The sequence below is a fragment of the Penaeus chinensis genome, chromosome 7 (genome assembly GCF_019202785.1).
Source record: "Penaeus chinensis breed Huanghai No. 1 chromosome 7, ASM1920278v2, whole genome shotgun sequence".
In the NCBI taxonomy this organism is placed as follows: domain Eukaryota; kingdom Metazoa; phylum Arthropoda; class Malacostraca; order Decapoda; family Penaeidae; genus Penaeus; species Penaeus chinensis.
In genome coordinates, this window is record NC_061825.1 from 43476460 (window position 1) to 43491459 (window position 15000).

Genomic DNA, 15000 nt, shown 5'->3' on the forward strand with positions numbered 1-15000 from the left:
CGTATATTTGTCTAGCTAAAGGCTTTACCTTACTGTAGTTTCTTTGGGGCAATAAAGGCAGAGAAGAGAAACACAATCTGTCGTAACAATTTTTACTTTCCAACTGTTACAAAACATTCATTATAATAACATACACTTAACACGGTACTGTATATAAATATGACCACCGCCAAACAACAATAGGTCCTGAATGACAGGTTCACAAATAAAAAGATACAGATCAAAATAAATTCCACTTAATCAGATTTACATTTTAGAAGAGAACGACTTTAAAAGGATATATACTGTTTATATAAAAAAAATCGTCCTTCTTCGGGGAACTCGAGATTTAGAGAAATAAAATAAGAATATATATCTTTTTAAATGCCCTCAAAAAAATAAATACAAATCAACTCAAGAATGACTGATTAATAGGTAAGGTACATCTGGCGTTGCTTTCTGATATTGAGGTGTGGATTTCCCTTGCCAGGATACACAACATCTGATTCCCGGTGCTGTAGATTCGTTTTAGGAGAAAAGGGCGATCTGAATCCCGGTCTTCCTTCCACATGAGGGCAAAGCAGACTCGTTATTCAGGGATGTTCCTTAGTATTAGGATATACATCCACCTATCAGTGTTGGTACCCTTTACTAGGATATACAGATCTCTGGTCCAATGTGACTTCCCATGTTAAATCAAAAAGTAATTTCACATGATGGAAGGTACTTTGATTGCAAAACTCTGCAAAACAACATTAAATGTACTCATATATCCTGGGAAAATACAAGGTTGATTACTGTCTGACGAGCCTACTTGAACCCCACCTCGTATTGCAGGGAGCAAGTTCACCATCCCACTTTATTGCTGAGAGTACCAAAGAGTGCTGAACTTTAGGAGCCAGCCAACCAGCAAATAACTTCAGAATCAGATAACGCAAAAACTAGGCGACAAAGCTTTCCAAGGCTGGTGAATTTGTCATAGAGAAATACACAGTTCGTTAATGAGTCGATGTGTGAGAAAAAATGAAATTACATTAATGATCTCATCGAAGCATTGTTTATACTCACAAAGTAAACAAGAGACAAACACTGAAGACAGGATAATTATTCGTCTCAAACTATATGCGGGTAACAAGGTACAGGCACTGCCACCTTGCGCAAGCGATCTAAATCAAAATAAAACTATTCAAATTATATTCAAGGAATCAGTGGGTTACATAATTGAGATGTTGGGTCGTTCTTCCAGTACTAACCACCCTAACAATGAAGGGGTTACTAAGAGGTACAAACTTGATCCATCCGTTGAGTCATAAGCGTCCAAACACTGAATGTAAAGATGAAGTTCTGATTTTGTTTGTTTAGTTTAGCTGAAAAGAATCTGAGCGAGATGGTCGAGAGGCACTTCCATGCTCCTTCTCCTAGCTGGTGAGGTGCTCAGGCATCAGTTCGCCTCCTTACTCGGCTGACGAAGTGTAGGTGGCTTGATTCACACTACCACACTCAACGGCTCTACTGTCTACGGCTTACTGGTTCCATCATCTGCAGGATAAGGTCTTTAAAGGACCACGAGATCTCAGTAATCAACTGCTGAAGTGCACGTAAGCTTGTGGCCGCCTGTCACCTCCACAGTAGTAGCTTGAAGTAGTGAGGGATAGGTTTTTTTTTTTTTTTTTTTTTTTTTTACATCTTCGCAAAGAGTTGGTGGAGAATAAAGTAATGGTAAGACTTAATTCACCACGAGTCCAAGGCCATCTGGTGAAGTGTAAGGCAATATTTGATTTTGCCACACCTCTAAAGCGATCTGCTAAAGCGTAGGGTAACATTACTCTCAATGTGCCACCTCACCAAAAGCCATCTAGTGGAGTGTTTGAGTAAGGTCACACTTACTCTTCCACATCCACAAGGCCAGCTGCTACAGCATTACGAATAGGATAGCTATCACTGCCAAACCCCCACGACCAGCACACTTGTGTTTATACCCAGTGCATAACCGTTTAGTTTTTATGTTTCAAACAGGAAACCCCTTTATGCGAATTCCTTTCATATAAGTGGTCATGTAAAAATGTTGAGTTACAGTACTAAAGACTAGCTTAACTTAGATGATATTACCCTATGCTGTAACGCTACAGCACGTCTACAGGGATTAACTAAGAGAAGGAATTAGTTGTCCCTATCCATTAGTCCTATCTGGTTACATGATAAAAGACAACAGCCATCTGTGAGGAGCTCGGAGAACGCCAGACCTTAAATGCACTGCAAAATAAAGTTCATCTTCTCTGTGTTATTTTTGAATAGGAAAATCAACTCACCTAACATCCTGATAAGGTCTAGAGTTGGAGATCTCATCACACTGGGAAAAGTTCGATGATATATTCCTATGACTAGTAAGAAAGATTGAACGAATAACTCGGTCAACTTCATGTGAAAAGAGGCTACAGACTCCAGAGTCAATCACAATTCTAAATAACATCATACTGAGTACAGGTAGTTCACTCATTCAAGAGATTTGTGTATTATGCACGTACCGTACTTGTACTTCCGTTGCATAAACAGTCACCTGAGATGAGGAACAACCTTAACTCATCAAGTTATTGTCATTATCTCTTAACACCTACAAAAGGGGATCAGTCCAAATTCCAAATGAACATAGATGCTAAGACTAAATGCGACCAAACCAGCTGTCTAGAGCCAAGGGTGGATAGCCAGTAAGGTTTATTTTCCTATTCACAACACAGAGAAAATTCCTCTTAGTGACATAGAATCCTAGGTACGAGACAGCTGATCAAACCACAACTCTAAGACAAAGACATGATTGATGATATGTACCTAATTCTAAAGTTATCCTTTAAACAACCAACAAAGCCATGTCTTCACAGATCATTTGGGAGATTTGTACACAAAACGAAGGCGATCTTTAACGATCTTCTAAACGTCTTCTTCCTCAGTAAGCAGAGGTCTCTTCCATGCTGGGCCCGAACTCTTACACGATACTTGAGGCCTGATCAACACTTGAGCGAATACTTTTGATAGCCGACTGGTAATTACACTAGTCATGAGCGGCAGTGCAAAGTGTACATAGTCGAAAGTTGTCAGGTCCAGTTGTCGGAGCACTTGAGCTCCAAAGTTCAGTCACTTGCTTGGTCGTACAAGGTGCTGCCGCCTCCTCCCCTAGCAGGCGTAAGTCACTAGGAGCTTTCACTGCCTTCTCAAGGATTTACGAGAAAGAAACGCCAGATAATTTGTCTGATTATCCAATACCGGGAAGTTTAACGGCAACATCTACCTGTGTCATCCAAGGGTCTATCATATATGGAAAGACAGAGTTGTTTGAAGAATAAAAGACATCTTGATCACTTCTTTAGCAGATCCTGGGAAGATGTTGACATCTGCAATAGTTGTCGTCACGTCTGGTGGGATTTGGTTGTAGTATCTGATTTTAACTCTTGTCGCTACTAAGTGCGTCCTGGCATATCTTTGGCACAGTGAGCCCCTCCCCTATAAAATATGGAGTGCCAGTCATGCGAAGTCCCGACGGCCCTTCCCAACTGGCCTCCATTATCCTAACATCTAACTCCATGATATGTATTGCAATATATATATAACACTTACAAAATAGTTTCTATATCCATCTTAACTACTGTTTCCAACAACTATAATGACTTCTATCAAAATTTCAGCAAGATGATAAAATACCAATTGACTGTTACTTCAATAATAGCACCCTGAAAGCATTACGTCATTATACTACCTAGAAGATTGCACAGTGTCATTCTGTCAACATGATCCCGGCGAGGTCAGCGCGTCTTCGTCGCTGCTGCCTGCCACCTCGGGCCCTCGCCGTCGACGATCAGGTAAGAGTCTTACGTCACACGTGGAATCCACTGATATGGCCTCGTTATACAGCTGCTGAAAGATATACTCAGGCTCTCTCTTAGTCACGTGCAAGACAGACCAATGCTCAGATCCAGGAGACGTGACCAGAGTCTGGGGGGTCCCTGTTCCCTGTGTGCAGAGTCCGGGCTTAGGGTCTTCGTTGTTGCTTTAAGGAAACGTACGGAACAGATCTCTACAACAACATGTCTTTTTTTTAAACTTTGATTGATAGGAGAATCTTTACTCTATAAAGATTCATATGAAAAGAATCTATTCTAAGACGTAGTCTAATATGGTTCAAAGTGACAAAATTTACCCTAGTGTTCACATCACAGCATTTGAATGATTGCTCGCATCCTCTCGCATAATACTGACGCCTATTGTGACCACGTTATAAAGAGGCTTAACAAATATTGCCACTATGAAACAAAATGTCCTTATCGCAATGAAAACAATTCTTTTTTAAATCTATACAACAAAATATCCATATTCTCAACATATTTTACATAGATACAATGGGAAATTAAGTATACAGGTTTACAATATAAACAAAGCAATCACCAATGTGGTACTCCTTCACCTTGTCTTTACTACAGGAGGAAGAGTCGCCGTAGTAACCATAATGACCACACATCATCCGGTTTTGTATTTCATGTCTACAATACACTTTTACTTGAAATACTAGAAGACTAGCATACGGGACTAGAGCAGACCTGTGGTGGTACGAGACCACGCTGAAGACTTACACATGAGAGAAACCATCTGTATTTTGAATGAGGTGAAGGCACCCATCTGCCGATGGAGTCGAGAATCACAACAACACAGGCCTTGGCTCGATCCTACGCGCGAGGTCCACTGCCCGCCTGCCCCGACACTTTCTCGAAAACCAGAAGACATTAACCCGTCAGCTGTCTGGATATCTAATCTCGGATCTAAGCTAGATTAATTAAATTACATCCGACAACTGATAGTGTTAAAGATGGCGGCGGGGGGAGGGGGAGATCATTATACCTTTCGAAAAAGAGATGAAGTACAACACCCCCGCAGGAGTCCTTCTCGTGTTGTGGAGTCGTTCAGTCAGTCTTTAAGTAAGGCGGTTGTGCTTGTGGTGATCTTGAGCCGACCTGAAGACTGCTTGCGGTGCTTGATGGCTCTCGCAAGGGGGGGGGGGGGGATGCCACCTTCGAAATCGAAGTCTCAGCCAAGTTTTTTTTCTTTCATCAAATTTGTGAAACTACGTATTGATGGAAATGATCAGCGAGTATTTAGAAATTGAAACTAGGATTTTTTTCTCTGCTTCGTAAAAATATAATATTCTTTTTTATTAGTATTATTATGAAAATACGAGAAGCCATAATCCCATCAACCACATTGCTAAGATTGCATCCAACAGCAGTCAGCGTCGTTGAAAACTCGACTTTTTAACTTTTCTTTCTTCCTTCCTTTCGCTCTTGTTTCATTTCGTCCACGAGGTGTTGCGGCCAACAGAGAGCTGTCGTCTCGCTTGTTGTGGTTGTGGTGGTGTGGTTGGGGTGGAGGAGGTGTCGGAGGTGGAGGAGGTCGAGGTGGAGGAGGTGGAGAGGTGGAGTTGGGGGCTGGTGCAGGTGTGGTTGGTCGGTCGGTCGGTGAGGCGGTCGGCGGAGGGGCCTCACTGCGTCGCCACCGCCTCCGACTGCCGCGTCGGGGGGGAGGCGCCGTTCATGAGGTCGCTGGCGCCTTCGGCCTCCTCGCCCGCGCCCACGCCGTTCTGCAAGGCAAACGCCCGTTAGTCAAGGGGAAACAAAGGCCAGGCAATTTACACATATTCTCAATTCTCTATTAAGGTATATCTACCTATATATATTTTGGTTCATTACAGTTATTACCTGAAATTTTGTTCCCTAACGTTAGTATACATTGAGTGTAAATTCATAAAAACATAAAAAAAAAACAAAACAATTATTATCTAATCAATAGCTTGCAAAAAAATGATTTAGATCAAGCAACAAGTACTAATGTCGCAATAACTGAAACTGATCTGTATCTATTTATGTCTCCTCATTTATACTTCAACCCAATTAATCAACCTGTCAATCAGTCCGTCAACCTGTCAACCTTTACATACGATTAAATTTCTGAAATCAATGCAACAATTCCAGGGAAGACACAATCAGTTAATAACTTTTACAGACGTCAATAATAACACATAATACAGGGAATGAATTTTCATATTCATTTATCACTCACAACAATGTCTCTTTGAAGAAGACTTAATTTATAAGTGTCAAGGGACCACCTAAGGGCACTGGATCTTATTCATTTCATTCAATATCAATAAATCTATTTTTCTATTTATTTATGGTAGAAAGAGTGAGAGTGCGAGTGACAGAGAGTGAGTGAGTGAGTGAATGACAGAGAGCGATTGTGTGAGTCAGTGAGATAAAGAAAGAAAGACACACGTTTACCTTGTATATAACGCATCACGGAGTGCTTCATTTATTTGCACATTTAAACTTGAATGAATCAAATTAGCAACCCTGTTCCTAGATCTTTATCTACACATGTTATCTCTAAATGTCTGTTTTCCGCCAAATACATTTACGTAGCTCGAAGACACCCCAAGGTTAAATATATTTCGAATTGAACCGTATCAGCAGACTATCTTTAAACGAAACATATGAACGGCGTAACCGAACAACCATTCCTGGAATATTCGTATTTCGATAATCTTATTGTTATATTTGTACAGCCAGGTTCAGAATACGTCAGTATATTTCATAATTCATCACAAAATCAATAAAATGTCAGAATGAAAACACCATATCAAACATATTGCGCAGTATGTAAGTAGCGCAACATTTGAAAACCGTGTATTGTGTTTTGTTTACGTTTCCGGACTGATTTAAGCGGGGATGCTCTTATTAGAAACTGATGCTCATCATCATGATTGAAATCCGCGGTGAATGGGCCAAGGCGAAATTACTCGGCATACAAATATGGATTGTTCTTTCCTCTCTCTCTCTCTCTCTCTCTCTCTCTCTCTCTCTCTCTCTCTCTCTCTCTCTCTCTCCAATCACGAACTGAATTTTTTTTTTGTGAAGTATATTACTGCACTGCGTCAGAATCCCCTATGCAATAGGTAGACTTAGGTATGGTACATCTAAGACCACGAGCGATGGTCGATCGTCTGTTTAATATGTACAATAATATCGACAACATGGGGCGGTTGTTGGGTGGTGGTGGTGGGGGGGGGGAGGAGTAGGAGGAGGGGGACGGATAGGGGAGGTGAAGGTGGGGGAGGGATGGGGAGAGAAGGAGGGGGGAGTAGTTGGAGGAGGAGGAGGAGGGTGTAGGAATTATTGGTATTGAAACAGGAGTTGGGCGAAACCGCATAGTTCAACATTCTATCTAGCTCTATCACTCCCCGTCCCTCCCCGGCCGCCCGTATCGCTCCTTTCACAAGAGCACGAATTTCAGTACATTTCAGACGTCGTTACAATATGGATACGAGGGAATGGCCGCATCCTACAGTTCCTTCGCCACTATACATACAGCTCAACCCCCGGCATTGAATTTAGATTTATCGGTTTGCATACTAATTCGAGCGACGGAACGGATGCGGCAGAGGAGTTTGACAGCCTCTCCGAACAGAGATGGGAAGGTGGAGTGAGAGCGGTAGCCGTGAGGGTCTCTGGGATGATATGCATTGGATTCTTTATTATTACAAGTGCTTTTTTTTATGAAGATGTTTCACTTGCATATATTAATTAGGTTTCTAGTTTTGCGTAATCATGCTAACGATCTTGGCTTGGGAAAAATAGCCTCTGAATCATATCTATCTTTAGTCGACGGTGATACCAATACCAAGATGTATGAAAAATCTTGGTGTATACTTTACAAACTGCTACATGCCTTAAATAAACATCTTTTAATTTCAAGTAACGACGCATTAACTCTCCTTTGTTTTTCCCACTTAGATTTATTCTCTACAAACTGCAAGTCAAGAAGTCGAAGCGCGCAATAATATCGACGAAGGCTGAGTTGCGCTCCTTCCCGCCCGAGACAGCTGGGTGGCACTCCTACGACCCAGTGCCAAAAGGACTTGGCACTCTGACTGGGAAGGCTGTATGACGAGAGAGAGAAAAGGCGAGGAAATAGGAGGGAAGGAGAAAGAGAGGAGAGAAAGAGACAAAAAGAAAGAAAGAAAGAAAGAAAGAGGGAGAGGGAGTGAGGGAGAGGAAGAGGGAGAGAGAGTGAGGGAGAGGAGGAGGGAGAGGGAGTGAGGGAGAGGAAGAGGGAGAGGGAGAGAAGGGAGCGGGAGCGGGAGCGGGAGAGGGAGAGGGAGAGAGAAGAGAAAGAGAGAAAGAGAAGGAGAGGAAGAGAGGGAGAGAGAGAAAGAGAGAGAGAGAAAGAGAGAGAAAAAGAGAGAAAGAGAGAGAAAGAGAGAGAGAGAGAGAGAGAGAGAAAGAGACAGAGAGAAAAGAGAGAGAGAGAGAGAGAGAGAGAGAGAGAGAGAGAGAGAGAGAGAGAAAGAGAGAAAGAGAGAGAGAGAGAGAGAGAGAGAGAGAGAGAGAAAGAGAGAGAGAGAGAAAGAGAGAGAAGAGAGAAGAGAGAGAGAGAGAGAGAGAGAGAGAGAGAGAGAGAGAGAGAGAGAGAAGGGGGGAAGAAAGGAAGAAGGAAAGGGAGATAAAGGGGGATAGGGGAGAATAGGAGGGAGGGAGGAGGGAGGAATGAGGAGGAAGGAATAAGGAGATGGGAGGAGGGTAGAAGGAGGAGGAATGGGAGGGAGTTGTAGAAATCCTCAAGTAGCGAAAGAGATTGAAAAGCTCAGAGCTCCGGCCCCAGAGGACCCTCGCCCACACCCCCCCTGGCGAATCCCCCCCCCCCCCCCGCAGGAGGTGACGCCACCGCCCGGGACATTCAGGTCAATGAAATGCTAGCGTATCACTGTATCATTGCACCGCGGTTGCAGATTGCACGCTGTCTCCTCGCTCTCCCTCGCTGATGGGTAAACACGGGGAGGGTGATCAGGGCTACAGCGCACCAGGAGTACAGTCCATTACAGGGCGAGGGATCTATGGTGATCACTGAGTGCGCGCAGCTGTACAAGATTCATGGAGTGCTCGGTGACAGCTGCTGCCCGCCCGACTCAGCTGTTCGCTTTGGCCTTTGCCTGCTGCTCGCTTCTGCTTGCCGCTCGCTTCTGCTTGCCGCTCGCTTCTGCTTGCCGCTCGCTTCTGCTTGCGGCTCGCTTCTGCTTGCGGCTCGCTTCTGCTTGCGGCTCGCTTCTGCTTGCGGCTCGCTTCTGCTTGCGGCTCGCTTCTGCTTGCGGCTCGCTTCTGCTTGCGGCTCGCTTCTGCTTGCGGCTCGCTTCTGCTTGCGGCTCGCTTCTGCTTGCGGCTCGCTTCTGCTTGCGGCTCGCTTCTGCTTGCTGCTCGCTCTGGCCACGCGGCTCGCAAGGGAGGAGCGCGGCGTGTCCACGGAGAGGACTTGCTACTCCGCCGGTTTTTGTCATTTTCTTGAATTCGAATGTCGTTGTTGCTGTTGCAGTTATCGTTATCGTTTTCTTTACTATTATCATCATCATTATTAATATTATTATCATTATCATTACTATTATCTGTATTATTATCATTATCATTACTATTATCTGTATTATTATCATCATTATTACCATTATCATAATTATTACCATGATGATGATAATTATCATTATCATCATTATTGTTTTCTATTATTATTATGATAAAATATTATAATTATCAATATCACTAGTATTATCATTATTATTATTTTTGCTATCACTGTTATCATTAATCCCTATATTTATCATCATTATTATTACTAATGGCTAGATTCTGCCTTTCCTCTAACATACATTGATCATTTTTTCATTATCATTATCATCATTATTATTATCATTATTATCATTATGATTATCATTGTTATTATTATTGTTATTATCATTATTATCATTATGACTATCTTTGTTATTATTATTATTATCATTATTATTTTTATCTTTATTATTATTATTATTATTATTATTATTATTATTATCATCATTATTACTATAATCATTATCACTCTTATCAAAATTATCAATTATTACCATTATGACTTTCATCATTATCAGAGTCATTATTAATGTTCCTATCATAATCATTATAACATCACTTCTATCATCATTACCATCATTAATATTAACACTACTATCAACATCATCAGCATGAATAGTATCACCCTCATCATCATCAAATGTTCACCATCTCGCAAACCCACACACATAAATCAGCTCTCCACTGAAAGTATCCTTCCCTCGCATTCAACCCGAATCCCTCACCACACTTAGGAGAAAACATTATTAGTGCGTTGCGATAATGCATTTACGCTAAGCCATCGAAATCTACGGGAATTAACGGGGGGCACAAGATGACGTATATTTTCCGTTATTTCGGGAGATGCCAGTACTGTGCGCTTAATCCCCAGGGATCTAAGTGCTTTTACCATATGAGTTTTAGATATCTGTATCTCATAATGCTATGATGCAGAACTCGTGAATGTGTATATAATTGTTCCTTATCACATACAGCAGAGAGATACTTCCTATTGTTGGTATAATTTTTAAAACTATTTGGTATAAAGAGTATAAATCGTATACGGTATGATACAAGATTTCTCAATTAGTTAGCACTGGGGCGTAAAATCTGCGGGACTCAAACGGTTTCAATTATATACGTGCAATGGCCTGGAAGCTGTGGAATAAAACATTATGATTAGTTTTTGCATTAATAATTGATCTAATCATTCACTACCAATTCACACCTGGACAACAGAAAAAGTAACAAAAAAAATACACTGTGAAGTTTGAAACACAGGAAAAAAGCCTGGTTGACGGGCCTACTGGCAAGTCATAGAAACGATGTAGAAGCTTGCCAACTCTGGAATGACAAACCGAGGCAAACACTTGCACGCCCCCTCAAATGCCTTGTGATACACCCATTCAAGCCAAACAACACGGGATACGGAAACACTTGTGATTATTCCCTTTTTTCAGATGTGTTAGAACACATATATCCTTATATTTTTCCAAATATAATGTTAGGATCATTTATCAAATGTTTCAAATCTTTTCAATTCCTGCTCAGTAAGCCGGGACGGAAAATAAAGGATTGAACTAAACTGATACGTGAAAAAAAATTATAAATTTGATATAAATAGAAAGTTCTGTTAATCAACCGACGGACTGACTGCTGTGCCATGACACCGAAAAACGAATGCAAAAATAAATATGTAGTTATAATATATATATGTATGTGTGTGTGAGTGTGCGAAAAATAAATAATATATAGTTATGATATATGTATGTGTATGTGTACACACACACACACACATAATAACTACATATTATTTATTTTGTATTTATTTATATATATATATATATATATATATATATATATATATATATATACAAATACTATGCGTGCGTTCGTGTGTCTTTGGCGTATGGTATATTATACTTATATACCAAACGAGACATCACAAACAACGGCCCCAGTAATAAGCATCCGGCGCGAGGGCGTGGGCGGCGCGACGTCGAGTGGCGAGAGACATCGGCGGACATGAAAGGAGGGGAAGCAGCCACAGACAAGTACAATGGCGGCGGGGAGATCTGTGGGGCTGCGGGGAGGGTGTGGGGGTGAGGCTGTGGGGGTGACGCCGTGGGAATGGGAATGGGGCAGGTGGTGGGGAATGGGGCAGGTGGTGGGGAATGGGGCAGGTGGTGGGGAATGGGGCAGGTGGTGGGGAATGGGGAAGGTGGTGGGGTATGGCATGGGTGTGGGGAAGGGTTCGGTGGGGAGGGAATGGGATAGAAGATGAGGGAGGCAGAGAGGAGCAGGTTGCGTGTGTATGGGGAGTGTGAGGGTGGGTATCGGGGTGGGCATCAGGGGGGTTAGTGGGGGGGGGGGGGGTCGGTTTCATCTTCGCCTGAGCCGCCGCCTGCGCCCGGTGCCGCGGCCGCATCCCGGGACCAGCTCTTGATTTACTCGTCTTCTGGGAACGGGGAACGCAAGCACGGGCGAAGAGAAACGTTCAAAATTCATGAATTGAGTTTATGTGTATTGGTACGGGAATTTAATACGTCGACTGAAAGGTTCACAAAACAAACGAAATGAGAACATTATATACACACATACATACATACATATATAAATATATTATATCATATGTATATATTATATATAACATATATATTACATATATCTACATAAGTATATATGAGTATATGTATATGTATGTATGTAAATATTCATATCTATGTATATACTTATGTACACAAACACAAACACAAACACACACACACACACACACACACACACAATCACACACACATGTGCATATACACACGCATTATATATATATATATATATATATATATAGATATATATATATATATATATATTTATTTATATATAAATTAGCAAGATTTCAACGGAATAACAAAATAAAAGAAAACGGAGAAAGAAAACGCGGCTGCCTGCGCGCCGCCGCCGAGGAGCGAGACTAATGGCCACATTCTGCCTTTCCTCCGACATACATTTTGAGATACAGATTTCACCGCGACCAAAAGGCGCTCCTGGAACCCGTGCAATATTTTTGAGTCCCAATATTCCGGAGTGTTGCACTTTCAAAAATTAACCGTAGAGCCCCCGCCCCCCCTCCTCCCCCTCCGAGATCATCGCGCGTGCAGTAAGGCCCATCAGGCGCGTAATAAAAACGAGATTCTAACCTCTCGGTGCATTGGGCTAATATTACCTTGCATTACGCCCGCTTCGTTTCCTATTAGTTTCGAGGGCTGTTGAAAAAGAGGGGGGAGGGGTGGGTGAGGGGAAGGGTGGGGGGAGGAGCTTAATATCTTAAGAATTATTAATCCCTCTGGTCGAATGCACCGTCGATCTCTCTCTTCCCCACCCCCCACCCAATTCCCCCCTCTCCATTCCCCCTTCCTCATTTCTTTTCGAAATGTCAGAAAGTAAAAAATAAATAAATAAATAAATGAAATAAAATAATAATCTTGGAGTGCTTGAAGTAATTAACTATTGTTGTAAACGTCGTGATGTGTTATTGTTACCTGTCGCAGGTATCTCCTCTTTCTTCATCATCCTTTTTTTTCTCACTCTCCTTCCTCCCTTTTCGCGACGTTGTCTTAAAGTTGCTTTACTCCCATCTGGCTTCGTGGAAGATTTTTTACAAGCTTTTTTTGACAGGGCGAGGGAGGCAATATGTAAATGCAGGTTACGCTTTTTTTTACGTCACTCCCCTATGGTGATTTTACGGTCTGCTTTCGGTTCTTTTTCCGGCCATTTCTTTCGTGTTCGACCCAGGCACTTTCTGTCATTTTTCGCACTATATTAACCCTTTTTTTCTTTTCCTCTTTCCATTTCCTAATGCCTACCCTCTCCCTTTTCTCTTTTATTCTCCCTCCCTTTCCCCTATCTTCTTCTTCCTCCATTTCCCACTCTCTCTCCCTCTCCCCTTCCCATTCCTCCTTCTCCTCCTCCTCCATCTCGCCTCCCCATTCTTTTCCTCCTCAACTTCCTCCCTTTCCTTCTTCTCCTCCTCCTCCATCTCGCCTCCCCATTCTTTTCCTCCTCAACTTCCTCCCTTCCCTTCTTCTCCTCCTTCTCTTTCTCCAACCTATTCTTCCTTTTCCTCCTCCCTACCTCTTCCTCCCTTTCCTATTTTCCCAGCTCCTGTTTTTCCTCTTCCTCCTCCCTCCTCCTCCTTCAGCGCCCTCTCCTCCTGCTCCGCCTTACCTCCTTGGGGAGCTCCGTGCGTGGTTCTTCCTCTGTCTGGTTGGAGTCGCTTGCCTCCCCGCCCGCTTCGCCGGTCATGTCAACGCCGCCCATATCCACGCCCACGTCGCTGCCGGCTGTGCTTCCCGCTGTGCTCTCGCCCGCGGTGCTGCACGCGGCGCTGTCCTGTTTGCGGGGAAGACAAAAGTCACTTTTTTGCCTATTGTGGTTAAATTCACGCAAACGAATAACAATCAAGATGCTAATTTCCACAAGAATGTCAACCAAATATCAACGTCCATCACCATGGCAAAACACACATAAAGGTAAACACTGTACGCATATACACATTTTCCCACAACAGCTTTTGCGCATGTATAATGTATGTATATCCTCATCTGACACAGGGCTATATTCCCCATGCATTAACGTCAGGAAGCTTGATGTTAAAGCAGTGCCAGGGTGCGATGCCTAAGGAGCGAAGCCGTCAGCCTGTTGTGTGCTAAATGACGTGCTCTACTCGCATGTGGCCAAGTTGAGTGTGTGGAGAGTGGATTGTGTGGTCGAATAATTATACTGTGAGGTCGTTCTGTGAGGTGGCTATGCGGAAGGGCTACTATTCATGCGTTTACTCACTTCCTGCATCAGTATCATTAGCTGCAGTAGCCATTATTACTGTCATTATAATGATGGTTATCATATTATCTAACTTGTCCGGCAACAAATGCTACTGCTATTGTCATTGCCATAACCATCGGCATTACTCAATCAGTGTCACCATCTCCTTGTAAATCACAGACCACTGCGACAAGAATAATAGTATGTCATGTAATCTCTGTAGGGTTCGTGATGGCCACGAGCACTACGGAATCAACATGCATGACAGATACTACCTTCTGTAAACATGCACACTGTCGTGTACTGCACTGATTCATTTAACACTATATTCTACGATCACATGGTGACTACCCTGCAATAAACGTATTGCATAAAATGTGGCTGCGATAATGATGGGATTAAGCTGTGCACTGCGTTGTGGCGCACGGCCTGCCAACCACGCCTCGCGCAGGATACGTACCTGTCCGGCGTCCTTGGATCCTAGCTGGTAGATGTTGACCATGTGGGCGGCCTGGGCGTGCACCATGAGGTCCCAGGCGGAGGCGAAGCTTTCCTTGCAGAGGGCGCACATGAGGGACGCGCTCTCCTCGCTCCCTGCGGAAAGGACGGGGGTTAGGGCGCTCCTTCGCTCGCGCGGGCTCTCGCCTCCTCCAGGGCCAGCTTTGTAAGAATCTAATGGCGGCCCTGGGACACTCATTTTGACACTACATACATATATGCGCACGGATGCACGCACTCACGCATGCGCACATAT

General features: G+C 43.0%; 1 protein-coding gene across 3 annotated transcripts in view; it reads right to left on the reverse strand.

The window, feature by feature from the left end:
- Positions 1–78: 78 nt before the first annotated feature.
- The window catches only part of LOC125027077, a 396417-nt gene continuing 381495 nt past the window's right edge, over positions 79–15000 (reverse strand). For all 3 annotated transcript variants that reach the window (XM_047615871.1, XM_047615870.1, XM_047615872.1), the window contains exons 7-9: positions 14707–14840; positions 13650–13814; positions 79–5599 (exon numbers count right to left, since the gene is read on the reverse strand). In XM_047615871.1, coding sequence (XP_047471827.1) covers positions 5501–5599; positions 13650–13814; positions 14707–14840 — 398 coding nt within the window. In that variant the 3' untranslated portion in view covers positions 79–5500. The remainder of the gene's footprint in view (positions 5600–13649; positions 13815–14706; positions 14841–15000) is intronic.